We start from the raw sequence: 19,255 nt of genomic DNA, 5'->3' as shown, positions 1-19,255 counted from the left end.
TTTATTTGACTATAATGCTAAACAATTAAATTGTTGAAGGAAATATACAATATCTTAATATTTACTGTCCATTAAATTATTGTCCTCAAGTACAGTAATAGTTTAGTAAAACTGTAAAACGTAAACAAACAATCCACACTTTATATGGTTCACAAATGCAATGCCGTCCAATAATCCATTAAAATTAATGTGATGATTTGAGGTTTGAGTTGAATTAAACTTTATAATTTTTTCGGTTGACTTTTAGTTCTCTTAAAAAACTGATAACCAACCAAAAAAATTAAAATGATCGAAATTTTTAACTGAGTCCTTAGATAACCAAAACCAAATCAAAAGCCAAAATATTTGAACGGTTGAATTTTCAGTAGTCAGTTTTTCAATCCGTCCGATACTCCGATTTGTTTGCACACCCTAAAATGGACCACTATAATGCCCCTCTTTCCAATTTTTTTTTTTTCCAATGCCTATTCTTCTCTCGTTTTCTGACTGGTTTTAATTGGAAAAATAACTAATAAACAATATCTACGTGCCCACATCAATTAACATGCATTCATGCTTCGAATATGATCTTATAAAAAAAAAAAAAAAAAAAAATAGATATACAAATTTTTTTTTAAAAAAAAAATGCCAAACTTTAAAATCAGACTCCTCTACCTTACAAAATACAGAGAGAGAATTAGAGAATATGCTCTACTTAACATGAAGAATGGATCACCAAAGTGGCAAACCATAAAAGGCTCTTTGTCATTAACGAATCTACCTTACAAACTCTTGCTGCTGCTATGGACAACGGTTTTACCCTAACTGTACAGAGTCAATGAGCCTTTGATCCATAAACAAAACCAATAATTAAAGTGGCAGGCACTGTACAAATTTAAAGGATATACACTGCCTCGGGAGCCATTGAAGCATCATTCCTCCTCTCACCTGCCAGTCTCTCATTCCTCGGAGGAACTAGTCTCGGTAGTCACATCATCTTCACTAAAACTAGATGGCATCTCTGCAGCAGACCTGAAGTGATTGTACGTAGAGTGTAAGCCCAACAGAGAACTGATGCCATTCTTTTCTCAAAACTTACAATTTTTTTCAATAGCAAACGGGAATACCGTTATCAAGTGGAAATGTGATAGCTGTGCAAGAACAGCATCAGACACATGGAGATACAAATGCACCATATTATACTAGAAACTGTAATTATAAATCTAATATAGTCAATTTCTGTGGTAAAATGTTTCCTAGTTTCCTACATCTGACTATTTGCACACTTTTCCCAAACTGCGTATTGAAAAGAACATTTGCCTGCATAAATGTGATGAATCTACCGACTCCTATGGCGTGCCCAAAGAGTAGTGAAATGCAAAAATACAAAATTCGTCTCCAATGCATGACACACCATGTAATTATCTAAATCTTCAATCACATTTGACATGCCATTGTTATTTTTATGTGACATAGGCACACAGTTAGGTCAGAGAGAGACAAACTTAAGCACAAAATAAAAGTTCCAACTCAAACCTTATTCCTTGATTTGTTTGTAATGGCATTCCAGTCAGTGATGCATTCCTTGCAAACTCTCGACTGTTAGACATGTGGTTGCTTGTCCTCTTACCATCCTGAATTTCAGAGTAACATCATTAAGAAGCATATCCAAGGTTATCAAGGCGGACTTTCTAGGCGAGATGCCACCGACTGCCTAGTCGACTAGTCGACTAGGCGACCGCCTAGGCGATGACTAGGCGATGAGTATTAAATAAATAAAAAGTATATATATATTGAAAATATCTTGTCTTGGGCAGCCTTTTAGCTGGCATATTTACTTCAAGTAGATGAATAGTTTTTCCTAGAATAGTGAAAAGTCTTAGTATTTATTGTATATTGAAAATATCTTGTCTTGGGCAGCCTTTTCACAACCCTATTTACTTAAAGTTGTCTTGAGAAGATGAATAGTTTTTCCTAAGGTGGTGAGAAGTCTAGTATATATTGATAACATGCCAGAGTGAGGGAGTAGGTTTTGCTCGGAACAGGAGGACGACGCCGGAGCTTGAACCGCGCCGCCATCAGAGCCACCACGCGCCGCCGCTGTGCCGCTGCTCCGACACCACGCGCCGGCGCGTGAGGCAGATTCCGGCGACCTCTCCGGCTGAAAATTACACCGGTCAACTCACCTTAGTGTGTAGGTTCTGCCCATGTATGTTTTGTGGAGTTTTGGGTTGTATTCTATACTTAGGCGAGGCGAGCACATTAGGCGTTCGGTCTTGACCGACCGGACGCCTAGGCGTCGACTAGGCGTCGCCTAGGCGACGCCTAGATAACCCTGAGCATATCTAAAGCAAAAGATTACTAAACAATCGCTAACAGCCATACCGTAGTTTCATATTTCCTAGGAATCTTCAGTTGACCTTGATTACAGCTTTCATCAAGTATTGCTCCATCTCCACAGAATAAATCATCCTACAAATAATTTGCAAGGCAACATGTATTATTAGAAAGTTGGACTGAACAAGGAATAATCGCATACACAAGGATAGGACTATACCTTTTTAAGACTTTTAGAGATGCCTTTCTCCCTGACATCATGATAGATGCCGACCCTATTACGTATAGTTGAAGGCTTGCATTCAAAATGCTCCACCTGTGAAACCTTAAGGTTTGCTTCATAGTTTCTTTTCAACCGTGGCTCGGCTTGCTCATTAGTCATCCTTCCACTATTGGGGCTTAGAAGACCTTGGTTAGCTACAGAGTCCATCCTCATTTCTCCACCATATTTGGCCATAAGCTGATGATTGTCTCTACTGTTAAATAACATTTCTCTTGCTGGAACCTCATCCTTATCTCCTGGTGAGTTCCGTACAGAAGCAGAATATTCAGGAACTGGCAGAAAACTCTTCTGCCTAAGCTTTTGGTTAAAACATTTTTCTGAGTGATCAGTTCCATGTGGCCTTTTAAGTTTTTCAGAGAGCATATCAAGGTTATGAGAGCTTATCTTTGAATAGTATCCATATCCCTGTTGGGGGAATGTAAAAGATGAATCAGCAGAATATATATATTTTTTCTTTTCATAGCAATGAATCAGCAAAATTTTACATTTTCATGTATTTGAGAATTGACAAGCAAGAGATTAAAAGATAACCATGGATGCAGTGTCAACATTACATTACTAGGTATACTGACAACTAATCTAGCCTTGACTCCCACCTACCCAAGGAGAGGGGAGGAGGGAGGAGAAGTAAATAGGCTTTGGCTCAGGCTACTTGTGAGTTGGTTTGATAAAGAGAGAGAAAAAATAAAAATAAAATAAAAAAATAAAAAATAAAAACACATTTGACCTATATAGACTGGTTATTTGGTAACCAAATCTACTATCAGCATGCTTATAATCCTAAGCTCTGAAAGAATAAACATATCTAGATCATGAGATATCTATTCCTGACTTTGGCATGTCAAGCAGGATGAGTGATCAGAAGGAGAGAGAGAGAGAGAGAGAGAGAGAGAGAGAGAGAGCAGCTAGATGGCCCTTGATCAACCAAAAAATTAAAAAAATAAAAAATAAAAAATAAAAAAAATAAGTGTTCTTGATACCGTATACATTGAAATGTTGTAAGAGAAAGCTTCTTAATTGTGTTGGAACTTACACGTAAAACCTATTCATCGATGCAAATCCATCCACAACCTTTTGAGGATTGATGATGCAAATGGAATTATTTACGTGATAAAGAAATTGATGCCTCAACTCCAAAATAAATGAGAGATAAGATATGAAAAAAAAAAGTGGAATCTGCAAAGCTGACACAGCAAGCAGTTGCCATTAATCCATTATAGTCCCAAATTCAATTCACTGGACACAATGCAACTATGATGACAGAAATTGCCAAGGAGGAAGTAGTTAAACAGATTGCTTTCTCAGACTGAAAACTTACTATGGTTTAATTCATGAGAGCCTGATCAAATGACTAAGGTTGATAGGCAAATGTTAACAAATATCTACAGGGTATGAAAGTTCAGGGTCCAAATTTCAGCAATTACCATCATTGGAATCCAAGTTCAAATATCAGTAATTATCATCACCACGGAAATGAAGTAATCTCATCTTACAGAATATGTTGATTATTAAGATTATCAAATCATAAAGTTTGCTGCACAAGAGGCTTACTAACCGTGCTAGAATTAGATTGCTTATGAGCTTTCGGAAAATCCTCTGAGCGAGCAACATCACGTTCTCCAGCACGGTAAGAATCTGCACCCATTATGAAATTAATGATGTCAGCACCTAATTGTCTGATAATAGAAATAGAAGTTTCAGGATCAAAATAGATAAGCAAAATGAAACAAGCCACTTATGTAAGAAAAAACGAGCATTTTAAGCACAACCAAACTCAATGATATCTTTTAAACACTAACATGGGACTTCGCTGAATCAAAGTTAAAGAATCCTCAAGTTCTTCTCATATCAAAATGACATTCAAGTAGCATTTGATATTTAAATCAAAAAAGGCAAGCCAAAATCAAAGACATCTTTGAAATAAACCAGAGTACCAAGATCTTATTACCAATTAAAATAAGAAAAACAACTATATAAGCGTATACATAAGCCAAAGTAAAGTCATCAGTGTTAGAAGATGTTGAGGGAGGTTGAGCGAATAGCTCTCAACTACTCATTTTGAATTTGAAATGAGTGGTTGAGAGCTTGGCTAATCCTACTACTAGCTAGTATAAATAGTATACTTGTATAGTTCCTTTTCGTCAGTTAAATACAGACAGTCACATTCTGATTCTACATGGTATCAGAGCAGAGTGAAGGAGTGTGAGGCTGTGGACATCAATCGGAACAAGACAATGCTGACGGCGAAGTCACAGCACTGCTGGAGTTCCCACACGTCATCGCTGTTCCGCTGCTCCGACAACACGCGCCAGCGTGTGAGACGTTTGGAAGGTGCGCGAACTGAAGAAATCTCTTTATGGTTTGAAAGAGTCACCACGTGCATGGTTTGGGAGATTTAGCAGTGCAGTCATCAAGTTTGGGATGCAGAGAAGTGCGTGAGATCATACTATTTTTTATAAACGTAGTAACTATGGATGTGTTTTGTTGATAGTGCATGTGGATGACATAGTAATCACAGGTGATGATGCGAGTAGAATTGATGCCCTTAAATCCTTCCTTGGAACCGAAGGTTTCATACTAAACATCTAGGAGTTCTAAAATATTTCCTAGGCATTAAGGTTGCTCGCTCCAATAGAGGCATATTTCTTTCACAAAGGAAATATGTGTTAGACCCACTTGAGGACACTGGGTTGCTGGGATCGAAGCTGTGTGAGACTCCCATGGATCAAGGGGTCAAACTTGTGGCTGGGGATGGGGACGCCTTCGAAATCCATAGAGGTATACGAGGTTGGTAGGAAAGCTTAATTACCTCGCGATTACCCGTTCGGATATTACATTTCCCATGAGCGTGGTGAGTCAGTTTATGAAGCACCTAAGCATACTCATCGGGAAGCGGCTATTCGGATCATGAAGTATCTAAAGAGTGCTCCTGGAAAAGGAATTGTATACTGATCATGGACACACAGACGTTGAGGCGTTTTCTAATGCTGACTGGGCTGGATCACCTAGTGACAAGAGGTCTATGACGAGGTATTGTGTGTTTGTAGGAAGCAATCTCATTTCATGGAAAGCAATAAGTAGAATATTGTGGCACAATCTAGTGCAGAGTCAAAGTACAGGGCTATAACTCATGTGACGAGTGAAATAGTCTGGGTGCACAATATCCTTAGAGAAGTTGGCATGGAGATGAAGTTGCCAGTGAAGTTGTGGTGTGATAACCGTGCTGCAATACACATTATGAATAACCATGTCTTCCACAAATGGACTAAGCATATTGAAGTTTATTGTCACTTTATATATATGGGAGAAGGTGCAACAAGGGTTGATATCTGTCGTACATGTTCGTAGTGGTGATCAGCTGGTTGACCTATTTACGAAGGGGCTTGGTAGGAGTCTGGTTATTTATCTATGTAACAAGCTGAGCATGGTTGATATATATGCTTCAGCTTGAGGGGAAGTGTTAGAAGATGTTGAGGGTGGTTGAGAGAATAGCTCTCAACCACTCATTTTGAATTTAAAATGAGTGGCTGAGAATTTGGCTAATCCTACTACTAGCTTGAATAAATAGTATACTTGTACATTTCCTTTTCATCAGTTAAATACACACAATTCACATTCTACAATCAGTTAAACTAGTTTAAAGCAACTTCAAAATGGTAATTCCTTAAGATCACCTACCAGCTTTTGTATTAAAAAAATCAGCTCAAGCCAATCAAATGCTTGTTTTACTTCCAATAGGAAAAGAAAATTTGTATCATGGAAAATGTGGAGGCCATGATTTTGGACATTAGTACACTTCTAACTCAGAGAAAAACCATCCTCTCTAAAACAGATGATGAAGACAAGTGGTTCAAGTATTACTTCTGAAAGCATTTTGTTCGAGGAGAATGTGTATGGGTCTTTTCAAAAGCAACCATGCTAACATTGATTATCTTTGATGACATACACCACAACTTTAAGAAAATGATGCAAAGTTCGGGTTTATTGAGACAGACCAACTATATTAAAATGAAGTGACTGCACAATCATGCCAAAAAGACAGCATTTAAATGCAATGAGAAAAGCTTCTTGCAATCACAATATAGAAAAGAGGCCACAAGAAACATAGAAAAGAAGATATAGGTTAACAGCTACACTTACTGTTAGTGTGATTCTGCATTGGGGATTCAAAAGCACCAGGGGGGAGTGGTTCAAATTCAACACCAAGTGGAGGGCCATCTTCATGGTACTGCCTCCCCAACTGCCTCTTAACAGCAGTAATGGCAGAATTTTCAACATGCCCCTTGACTTTTAAATATCCTGATGGACCAGTCCTAGGTTTTACAGTTTTCTGATCTGTTGGACAACTATTTGTTAGATATCTTGAAGTACCCTCATCAAAAGAGTCTGCATTATGGGGGAAATATGTATTCCGCAAAGAAGAGGTACTTCCCAGAGATGTATCATCCATGCAATTATAATTTCTAGTAGAGTGACCACCAAACTCATGAGTGAGGTCTGGAGTGGAGAACTCCACACCAGTTAACCTTCTACTTTCAACTTCTCTGGGATCTGAAGTCCTGTCATCACCTTGTTTAGTGCTGCCGCAAGAATCCTGTCTGAGTCCACTGCCACGATCCTGAATAACACCACTTGAACGATCTTGTTTTCCATTCAAATATACTTCCCCATTAAACAATCTCTTATCCTTTAACCGGCGATGGCAAAACCATCCAGAAATTTGCTTTTCTGTCAATCCTAGTGACTCTGCTAGTTGTGATTTCATTAACTCTGTAGGATATTTGTGTTCTGAAAAAGTAGAACATTTTTGTTTATATTTATTTGTAAAGCAATGAGCATAGCATAGTAAAATACTCATAATACATAGCATGATTAGTAAGAACAATTTACCATCATAAAATTTTTCCAGAGCTTCAACTTGAGCACGTGTCTTGATTGTTCTTTTCTTGTTTTTATCAGAAAGAGTATTGTCATCTCCAGAATTCATTTCCCCAGAATCTAAAGCAAAGACAAATATGTTAAGGATGACCATGACAGGTAGAGGAAAACATGCAAGTAAGCGGGGGTGAATAAATAATTTAAACTCGAGAACTTCTATACAGATAAGGAATTTTTATCCTTTAATTTTCTCTCCTTGATCAAAGTCATGGAAATATATAAATATATATATATATATATATATATATATATATATATATATATATATATTTGCGTAAGAGTTAAAGATTTCTGTATGTTGAATGGGCAAGAGATGGTTTTGATGATTTATTCCTTCCAGATTGTCTAAAGCCAACTTATTAGTTGTACAGTTCTTCATAAGACCTTATCAAGATAGATATTGCATTTCTCCTAACATTTTTCCATAGAGACAAATAGCAATTGTCACTATACTGTTGAAAAATAATAACTTTGGAACAGCTCACTACATACAAAGCACCAAACACAGCAGGGCTCCCACATAAAGCAGGATTTATGAAGGATGTTGTTCAGGGTCACTAACCAAGCCCAATCTCCACCAACTTGGCTATACTAATTAAACAAAAACATGCAATGCAAATGTTACCAAAAGCATACACATGCTAAAATGGTGTCATTGAATCCCCCAGAAAACATACTACCCCAAGGAGACTTAAAGCTGGCTTTAGAATGCATCTTGCAAGTTCGTTTTCTCCTATTCAACCACAAATGCTACCCATTTTACTTGCTATTAATAATGATCATATAGTCAACCACACATGGTAGAATCAACCCACTTCTGTTTAGCCAAGACACATATTTTCCTTTTATTTTTATTTTTCTCAATTTCCTGGTTCACCAACAACATTCCCCATAGACTAACCCACCAGTGTCACTATGATTTGATTCTTCCCATTTCCAATTACACAAATGAACAGTCTGGACAATGGATTCAGCAATGCTAGCACATTAAAATTCATGTTTCCAAAAGCTGCGAGAAACAAATAGAATACCCCCATTTGCACATAAACCCTCAACCTCCCTAAAAGCTCTGACAAATTGCACAGCATCAAATATTAAAACCCAGCATATTATCGAACAAAACACATTAGTCGATCCCAACTCCAAAAAATTATGTAAATAGCCAATAAATTATAAGAAATCCACAAAACCAGAGTGTGGAATCAAGAAAAGAATAAAAACCTCTCTAGAAAATGAACAGTTCATATCTGCAATCACAGTGGACAACGATCCCCAAAACACATAATTATAATAAATAAATAAATAAATAAAAAGATGGAAAACCAAAAAAAAAAGGGAAAAGTAGAACAGGAAGAAACCTTCCATGAATTCAACACCGGTGTCGTCGAATCGAGTCCAACTAGACAGCAGCGGAGAAAACGAGAAACGGAAGCACAGAACACTTGGTGAAATTTGTGCAGAGACACGCAGATTTTGCTTTATTTATGCAATATATGTCTTTTGTCCTTGGGTAAAATACACGTGAGAAGAAGGATTTAGCTATTTCTTAAGTATCATTAATTGAATTTTAATTACTCTTTAAACGTTTAGAGAGAAGATGAAGCAAATGGCCAATGAGGGAGAATGGCTTCCTTGGCAATTTCAACCCATTTTCTAAGCCCTTAGGTTCCGTTTGGCAGCACGTTTTCTTACGTGTATTGGCTCGGTGGCTCCAACAATGATAGCTCAACTATATACTAAGGGATACATTAGCATATTGAGTTTTTCGCACTTTTAAGGGTGTTTGGTTGGCATGAATTGCATTGGAATTGAATTGCAATTCAATGAAATGATAAACTACATTGTTCTTGAATGTTATTCAATGAATTGCAATTCAATGAATTCCCCTACAGGTCCCCCTATGAATTGCAATTCAATGAATTCATCTAAAGGGAAAGGGTAGGAAATGACATATTTGTCCTTGAATGTTATTATTAATAATACCAGTAATTTACCCGTACGCTGCATGGTATATAAATTGAAAAGTATTAAGTTTATGGATGTTATATTATAAATTGTGTGCAATAATGAGGTTATAATTTATAATATATAAATTAATTGTGTTTGGAAATTGAACCAAAAAAAAATATGTAAATGGTGTATTATAAATAGTTGAAATTAATGTTATGGTATTAAATAAAAAAAAATTACAAAATTACAAATTATTGAAAATTTCATGATATACAACGTTAGTGGTTGATGTAGTAGTTGTACTTGAGTCTTTTACTATTAATATTTTCAGACCATCTGGATTGTTAACCCGGGATGCAGTCACGTACAACTGGTCATGTACAAAAATCGATTTCTTTAGTATTAATCTGACATGAGACAATGTTTGTTCTTAATTTTTGTTTATGGCCATTGCATACCATTAATGTATACTATTGTTAAGCACCATATACCATAAAGTTTTAACACTTTAATATTCTAATTATTAACAATTAACAATAACAATAATACTAATAATATAATACTATAATAATATAATATCTAATATCTATCTAATATAATAATAATAATAATAATAATAATAATAATAATAATAATAATAATAATAATAATAATAATAATAATAATAATAATATTAGTAAAACCAAATTTCATTTTGTTTCCATGTCCGGTCACTCTCATTTCATCAGTTCTCTCTCTCTCTCTTTCTAAAAATGGCCGACTCTCCATCAGCTTCTCATTTCATAAGTTCTCTGTCTCTATCCTATGGTTCACGATGAAGATGATCTTTTTTCTCTCTAAAAATCGCCGATCGTTATAGACAATCTTCGTGTTAAATTCATATTTCCTTCGCTGGAAGACAGCCGGAAGAGAGATCGGAGCTTAACTGCGATTATACAGGTCAGGTGAAGTGCATGTTCAATTTGTGCGAATCTACACGGTTGCTTACAGATTAGTTGACAATTTCCACCTCATTCGATGAGGATTTCTAACCCTAACACCTTTACTGTTTCAGATCTAAGTATGCTATATTTAGGATTATCTATCTATGTTGTTTAACTGATACGGTTAACCCTAACTGTTAAGGATTTGTTTAACTACTAAGTCCAATTAAAGTGTAGATCTGATTTACTCATTCATTGGAAATCACATGCATTTGGATTTTGAAAAAAAAAATTGTATTCTAATGTTAGTATCTGCATTAGCTTGGTAGATTCGTATTTTCGAAGTTTCTTTTTCTTTTTCTTTTTTTTTTTTAAAAAAAAATTCTTTCATTTGTTATTTGCATATTTCTTTTAGAAGCAGACTTTCTATTTAATAACCACGTATAATATTGTGTTAATATTTGTCAGGACTATGTTGGGATCCAGAAAAAGTGATTCGATTTGCTACAGAGATAAGTTTTTCCATTCTTATTTCTCTGATTTCTGGAAAATATTGAAATTGTTCTAAATCTAGACTGTTTTTTCATGCTAATATGGCTATATATCTAAGACTGATTTCAAGCATCATTGGTGTAATAAACAGATTAGTAGATAGATTTACCTTTGTTTTGGCTGAGATGCTTCCTCTTAGACCCAATAGTGATTGAAGATGTAATTTTCCCCATGCTGTCTTCAGAAAATGCTTATAGTAACTATATGTGTGGATAGCTGGTGCTGAAAATGTTTTCTTAACATCTATGTAGTCCTTTTTATAGATGTTAAATAATAATTTCAGATTGAAAGATAAAGGTCTATCATTTCTTGAAAACTGGTCATTATTATGCATATTGGAATACTATGAGTTTTATGTGTGCTATTTAATGCAAAATTTGGGAAAAAGCTTATTTTGTGTTCACATTATCATAATTCCTGATTCCTTCCAATTTGATTTTACATAATTATAAGCATTAGGCTAAAATAAGATATATATTTTTATGTTTTTTTCCCAATTTCTGATTCCTTCCAATTTGATTTACATAACATACATTTTGATGGATTCCTATTACTATGCATGTCACTATCTGATGTAAGAATATAAGAGAGTTGAAATATTATGAACTTAGCATTGCAATAGAGGAATTCTCCTTGGGTTATGAGATAAGCACATCCCTGTACACCAAAGTGTTGTTTCTATCATTTTTAAACTAAGTGAAAATTACATATGAGCTTTAGTTACTAACGCTCAAACTTGTGAAAAACGGTCGCTTTTGCGCTTAAAGCGCAAAAGCGACGCGTGCGAGCCCTTGTCGCCTCGCGTTGGTGAGGCGTGGCTTCGTGAGAATGCGCGCGCCTAACTGCGCTTTTTTGCGGAGCGATGAAGCGCACAAAAGGCGAGGCTTTTTCATGAAAAGCGGTAGTCAACGGTCCAAGTTAAAAAAAAAAAAATTAAAATAAGCTAAGCTAATAACGAGTGGAGGAGAAGATTCGCATTTCGCACTTCGTAGAGAATAGAAAACCCTCGTCGCCGCTAAGCTGCTCTACGGCTCTATGCCGCTTCTCTTCTCGCCGAGTCGCAGACTGCCGCTTCCTGAGTCCCTGCTCGCCGCCGACCGGTCGCCGTCCTCCTCCACTCCTCCTCGCCCGCTCGCCGTTCACAGTTCACACCGGTGAGTGGTGACTGTACTGCAGTTTACTCTTTTTTTTCTATCTCTTCTACCGTAAAGATGGAAGATAATATATATACATTTATATATGAGTTGAAGGCTTGAAGCTTTAATTTATTGTTGATTGTTGAACTGTTGAAGGCAATGGCAGTCCGTAGGCAGTAGCATACTAGCATTGAACCATTGACTAGCATATTAGCTCATTTAATAATTTATTTTGATTAAATGAATAAATGATAATAACTAATAAGAATATAAGATTAAGATTTAAGAGTTAATAAACTTATAAAAGTTTAATAATTTTTTAAAATTACAATTTACATTCTTGAATCTTGAATACTTTATAATTTTGTAGGTGAATATTATCATTTATAATAATGTCTAATCCAAGAAATCAAGATCCGGGATGGGAGTATGGCACACCGGTTTTGGATAAAGACACTACACATGTGAGGAAATAGAAATGTGGTCACATGTGTAGTGCCTTTATCCAAAACCGGTGTGCCATGCTCCCATCCCGGATCTTGATTTCTTGGATTAGACATTATTATAAATGATAATATTCACCTACAAAATTATAAAGTATTCAAGATTCAAGAATGTAAATTGTAATTTTCAAAAATTATTAAACTTTTATAAGTTTATTAACTCTTAAATCTTAATCTTATATTCTTATTAGTTATTATCATTTATTCATTTAATCAAAATAAATTATTAAATGAGCTAATATGCTAGTCAATGGCTCAATGCTAGTATGATACTGCCTATGGACTGCCACTGCCTTCAACAATCAACAATAAATTAAAGCTTCAAGCCTTCAACTCATATATATATATATATATATATATATATATATATATATATATATATATATTATCTTCCATCTTTACGGAAGAAGAGATAGAAAAAAAAAAGAGTATACTGCAGTACAGTCACAACTCACCAGTGTGAACTGTGAACGGCGAGGAGGAGTGGAGGAGGACGGCGACCATTCGGCAGCGAGCAGGGACTCAGGAAGCGGCAGTCGACGACTCGGGGAGAAGAGAAGCGGCGTAGAGCAGCTTAGCGGCGACGAGGGTTTTCTATTCTCTGCGAAATGCGAATCTTCTCCTCCACTCGTTATTAGCTTAGTTTTTTTTTTAACTTGGACCATTGACCAGCGCTTTTCATGAAAAAACATCGCCTTTTGTGCGCTTCATTGCTCCGCAAAAAAGCGCAGTTAGGCTCGCACATTCTCACGAAGCCGCGCCTCACCAACGCGAGGCGACAAGGGCTCGTACGCGTCGCTTTTGCGCTTTAAGCACAAAAGCGACCGCTTTTCACAAATTTGGTTTCCAGTGATTAACATTTTTATGAGAGAACACACTGATTTGTAATCTATTAATTGTCAGCTATTATTGTTAATTTATTGATTAATTCCTTCCTTATGATTTGATTGGTCACAGAAATGACTTCGTTAAATTCCCAGAAATCTTTTGCCCACCAGTCCATTTGCAACAATTTTATTTTATCTGATGGGAATGAGATTATTATTTGATTGATTGGTCACAAAAATGACTTTGTTAAATTCCAAGAAATCATTTACCTCCCAGTCCAGTACTTACAGTCTGAGTAGTTGTGTTTGGAATGTGATTTGTAGTTGTGTTGCCTACTGATATTGTTGTTTTATTGCCTACTGATATTGTTGTTTTATTGTAGATGATTACTAATTTAAAATTGGTCAGAGAATATATGCCTGGAACAGTGAGATGCTAAACACCAATCTGATCATTATTTCTGGGCCTTATCTTGTGTACATCATCAGTATACTTTGTTTATCACTTTGTTTCATATAATGTAAACTTAATACATCCGTATTCTGGTCCTCTTTATTTAGCAGTCACATTGTTTTGGGTGCAGTTTAAGTACAATGGCAGAAGATAGTGTAAGACTGAATGTACCACTTGAAATCTAAGAGATTCTGAAGAGTACAATTCTTGTAGCAAAGGTATTACTTAACTATGTCTTCCTATTACATTTTCCACATTTAAGTTGGGAGGTATTTGACATGGCCTATTACACAATCACTACAAATTGTAGTAGACAATCTTCTAGTCATCCCTTTAGAACTTCATCTTCTGTGTTTGCCATAGGAATCTGCTCCACTACCTAAAAAAAGAAGAAAACAGTATATGCAAAACAGGGTATGGATGTAAAGCATGTTGTAATGAGTTAGTTAAAGCTCTAGGGTCCTATATAGAAATAATGCAATATGCCCATTATCATTGACGCATGAATGGCATTAATGATGTTGTCCGTAATATTTTTCATTGTCTTTCACCATTAAAAACCTATTTTAAAATGTTTTACAGCCTTCATTGTTTCAAAATAGAAATACCCAGGCCACCAAAAAAAAGGACAATTAAACAATAATAAGTCCAATAGTCCAATTCTTCACTCATTCACTCATTACACATCTGCTTCTTTCTCAATCTTGACCACCGTTCCTTACTTTTTTTTCGAACTCTGGGTACTTGAAAATTCATTTATTAGAGACATCTTTACTGTTCCGTTGTCCCCTCTGTGCAATGCAACAACTTGCAGAGGACTTTCTTCATTTGTTTGGTCATTGTCCTAAAAAAAACCATAGTTAGGTACAAGTCATTAAATATATTAAATATATGATATAACAACATTTTGAGAATACTGCTTCTTCTTGCCTCCTATCATTTTTGATTCAATTAATTTCCTCACTATGTTCCATGTGAGTATTTTAATTTCTTCAAATTTGAACACATATTGTTCAGAAAATGAAAAGTAGTTAATATGGATGGCTGCTCTTTATATTTTTAAAGACTACACTTTGGACATAAAAACTTATACTAACTTTTTTATAATTAATTCATCCTCACTATGTTCCATGTGAGTATTTTAATTTCTTCAAATTTGAACACATATTGTTCAGAAAATGAAAAGTAGTTAATATGGATGGCTGCTCTTTATATTTTTAAAGACTACACTTTGGACATAAAAACTTATACTAACTTTTTTATAATTAATTCATTTTCATGAAATAGGGTTTAAAAGGTTTTAAAAAACAAAAGAATGAATAATCACCTCTTGTTTCTTGATCTTTATCTTTGCATCCAATGTAAATGTTGTATATCTTCACTTCAGTTGTAAACGTGGTATTTCTCCTTGCATCAAATGTAAATCTGTGTTTCATTACAGAACATCTATATTGTGAGTATTCCAGCCTGCCAGCCTGCATCTTGCACAAAATCTTCACAAAATCTTCAGTAGTAGCAAAGAAAGTAAAATCTAACAAAACAATAAAACTTACCTGACCAAGATATTCTTAACCCCATAAACTCTCCTTTCTGTAAAAGGGTTGAAGAACTTTTCAACATGTTCTTTAAGGACATGAGCGTGAAGGAATGTTCCCTACAAATGTTGGATTTAAATACTGATTAGAAGTATTATACTCTGATTATATGCACTATTTTGAAATCGTATTGAACTGCATACCTTCTTATCATGAAAGACTAACTCTTTGGTTTTGATTGATGAAGAACCTTTTTGTTCAGTAGCATCTGAGTCAGGCAAGATTTCACGTACAATGATGTATATTGGATACATTGTCTGACTTTGTATATGAACAGGAGAGAACAGAGTTTTTCATATGAACTGTAACCCTGGGTAGTGTTTGAATTGAAGACAAACTTATGTATTTATAAGCGTTTAGATGAGATTTGAAATCACACGGTAGTGAACGAAAAGGCAGCAACCCATTCGTTGCAATCAATTACTTTGGGAATTAAATCCGGTTATTTAATTATTAATTACTCCGTATAAATTAGTAATAATAATCAGTTGTTTGCTTGTGAATGAACACTCACGTGCTGGCTGCAACTGGAGCCAAATTTGTGATTCTGCTTTATTATAGTAGAAGAGAAGATTACACAAAGGATATTTTAGTCTTTATATCACTTCTCCCATTTTCATTATTCCTCCCTATCAAACAATGTAATTGTAATTCCTACTTTATTCCCACCTTATTCTTTTCCCACCGAATTACAATTCCTTTCCCCCTTAATTCCTTCCTTCCAACCAAACGCCTTGTTAGTCCCACGGGTATTGTGGTACTAATAGTATTGTTCCATGACTTTCAGATTTTACAAAATTGGTCCACCACTATCACCTCCAAATGGTCCTTTCGGCTCAACTTCTGTCCATTTTGTGACCGAGAAAACAAAATTCCCCTTTATAGCAGGGTTGAGTTGTGGACGAAGATTTAGCCGGAAGAACCATTTGTGTTATAAAAAAATGATAGTCGTGGATCAAGTTTGCAAGGTTTGAAAGTCGTGGAGCAATTATGTTAGTGACACAATACTCGTGGGACCAAAAGCGCAAAAAACTCTTACTATATTTAAACAAGACTTTTAAGGATTTAAAAAATTTGGTGATATTCGATTTTGTTGTAAAGTGGGATGCCCATTGGCCCGTTAGCTCCTAATCGGTGATTTGAGTATAGTATTCAAAGTATAAGCTAAAACAAGAAATAGCAACATCAAGAGTAGAGAGATAGGGAGAAGAGTCAAGTTTTCATTCAACTAGCATCATCTTTACATCTTACAAGAGGTTATATATAGAGTTAAATACCGAAATTACCGATTTGGTCCTCGACTACTATCCTTATCAAATTAAGTCCTCAACTTTGAAAAAGTTACTCGATTTCGTCCTCCGTCTAATTCAACCGTGAAGTCGAAGGGTAAAATCGGTACTTCAGTAAGGTCCCGCCATTCCCACCTGCCTATATAGAACAGAACCCTAATTAGCTTATTAGTTTTCCTCCATCCGCCATTTTTATAAGCTTCACTCTTGTGCCTTTTATCTTCAAGCTTGAAGACTTCACTCCGCCATCCAATGTATACAAGCAGTGAGGGGAGTTGTAACACCCCGTGTTACGGCCTCCAAACCCGGATTAATTATGGAATTAGTTCCGTTAATATATAATTAAAAAGAATTTAATTGGGCTAGAATTCTCTTAATTAATTAGTATGGTCCACAATGGACCATGGACCCTTATCCCTAGCAAAGCCTTTAATCCCGTTGGGAATATGGAAAGTGGGCCCTTACTATTCAGATTCTAGTTAGGATTTCTGAATCTATATATAAGGGATTAGAAAGAATTTAGAAACCCTACCACGAATAGCTCTGCCACCTGAAATATTCTCTCAGGTAATCTAGCAAAAGAATTCCCTCTACCGAGCCTAGGGAGAATCAATTGGACGGAGATCTTAGAGAAGAACCTTAGTAGCCAAGGGAATTTGATTAAGGGCTAAGAGGTAACCCATGTCTTACAAAACCTATTTTCCTTGCTATCTTTTATTGATTGGCTCCGATTGAATGATTGGTTGTGTGATTTTGTATGTATATTTTGTTAGAGCTTGTTTTTAGGTCTATGCGATGAATTCTTGTTATTCTTGATGTTGTCCCTAAGGTTTATATCGTGAATCTCGTGTTGTGATGTTCTTGGTGTTCTTGGATGGGTTTATGCATGCTCGGGTGTTGATTCTAGTTTAGGACTTGTCTTTAGGGCTTTGCATATAGATTTCTTGATGTTCTTGAGGTTCTGGATGCTCCTGAACCGTTATGTGATTGATATAGAGTCTTGGCATGTTTAGGAATCGTGTTAGAATGTAATTGGAATGATTCTTGGTTCAATCTTTGTTAATTGAATCCGTGTTGTTGTTGATACATGTTGGAATGTGTTGGGTTCCACGAACGAACACCGAACCAAATATTACTTTCGTACCAGTGGGGGATAGGTGGGGGGAGTGAACCCCCGCCACCTACCCGCGGCCTGACTGCTCGATTCCAGTGGGCAGTCGACTGCCAGCCGGGCACCCGCTGGAATGTGACCTGTAACACCCCAAAATTTTGAAAATTTTAAAACATATATAATAAAGGTAAACTCTCATTAAATCCCAAAACGGAGTATCACTAAACATAAGAGTGCGGGGTGCTATGCCACATCTGAGCTGGAGAACTCAGATGCACAGGCTAAACTAACTAAATATCCTCAATACATCATCATGGCACGCAGGCCGAAAGAAAAAACTATCTAACAAATCCAAGTTCTTCTAGCGCGCTCTGGAAGCTAATCCTCTGTGCCTGAAAGCCAAATATATCTGTTCAGCGAATGATGCTGGTAACCCACTCCAACGCGTTGAAATACAATATAGGTAAAGATATATATAGATATATGAAAACCATTTTGAAGCAGGAAGATATATACTTAGGAAACTCTAGCTTTAAAACTGGGAATAGACTCGACAGGTAGGGATAAGCACATTAAACAATGATAATCAGTTATATAGAGACAATATCATAAAGAACACATATCTAAGGTCACAGTTCACTTTCAAATTATTCACATCAATATTCAATCAACATTCATGTCACACAAGCACATTTTGGTGGCGCCACGGGACCAATCGCATGCCCCGAACATGAGGGTTAGTACATATAGAACTAACATGGTCCCGCAGCACCCTACCTCATACCGCAGCATGAAGGGGTTGATCGCAACCAACCGTATAGACCGTCGACGATTTCAACGGCGGATCATAGTCCTACACACCGCTGATGCGCTCAGTCGGTGGACTGTGATCCTTTTTAGGGGACTGCGACCCTACACACCGCTTGACGAACTCAGTCGGTGGGTTGTAGTAGATCAAAGCCCTACACACCGCCTGAGGGACTCATTCGGTGGGCGATGATCTTCGGAGACTACAACCCTACGCACCGCTGGCCCATACACTTGGTGGATCACAGCCGACCATAGCCCTACGCACCGCCTGATCACTCATTCGGTGGGCTATGGCCTTCCTCGGGCTAGTGGCCCTACACACCGCCTGACGCGTCCAGTCGGTGGACCATAGCACACGAGGCCCATGTAGACCGCAACCCAAGAAGTGAATCACTGACCGCAGCCAGGAGAGTGAACCGTAGCTCATAAGTAACCAATTTGACCGCAGCCAACTTCTGAACCGCAGCTCAGGAATACCCAATTTGATCGCAACCAAATTGGGGTATCATGCATCACATAACACATAGTAGCACGTATTAGCACATTGGGAAGGGGGAGACGTATAAAT

General features: G+C 36.5%; 1 protein-coding gene and 1 long non-coding RNA gene across 2 annotated transcripts; one reads left to right on the top strand and one right to left on the bottom strand.

Moving 5' to 3' along the window:
* Window positions 1-633: 633 nt before the first annotated feature.
* Window positions 634-9,160, bottom strand: LOC109160224. Its single transcript, XM_019308464.1, has 8 exons — window positions 8,896-9,160; window positions 7,490-7,597; window positions 6,740-7,387; window positions 4,155-4,234; window positions 2,537-3,004; window positions 2,365-2,451; window positions 1,516-1,613; window positions 634-1,011 (listed from the first exon to the last, which is right to left on the bottom strand). Exons 1-8 carry the CDS (start codon window positions 8,900-8,902, stop codon window positions 939-941), a joined length of 1,569 nt encoding a protein of 522 aa, XP_019164009.1. The 5' UTR covers window positions 8,903-9,160; the 3' UTR covers window positions 634-938.
* Window positions 9,161-13,487: 4,327 nt separating this feature from the next.
* On the top strand, window positions 13,488-15,930 carry LOC109159765. The gene is made up of 3 exons (XR_002050646.1): window positions 13,488-13,905; window positions 14,013-14,100; window positions 15,665-15,930. It is a non-coding gene; the product is annotated as an uncharacterized LOC109159765 (long non-coding RNA).
* The last annotated feature ends 3,325 nt before the right edge of the window (window positions 15,931-19,255 follow it).

Source organism: Ipomoea nil, unplaced genomic scaffold, assembly GCF_001879475.1.
Source record: "Ipomoea nil cultivar Tokyo-kokei standard unplaced genomic scaffold, Asagao_1.1 scaffold2845, whole genome shotgun sequence".
Classification (NCBI taxonomy): Eukaryota; Viridiplantae; Streptophyta; class Magnoliopsida; order Solanales; family Convolvulaceae; genus Ipomoea; species Ipomoea nil.
The sequence above is the reverse complement of the archived record's forward strand: the minus strand, read 5'-3'. Positions and strand labels throughout refer to the sequence as shown.

Coding starts and splice junctions, on each gene's coding strand:
- LOC109160224 (XM_019308464.1), bottom strand. Junction 4,235..6,739: donor AATGCAGAATCACACTAACA/GTAAGTGTAGCT, acceptor TAATGGGTGCAG/ATTCTTACCGTGCTGGAGAA. Junction 1,614..2,364: donor CTAGGAAATATGAAACTACG/GTATGGCTGTTA, acceptor TCTGAAATTCAG/GATGGTAAGAGGACAAGCAA.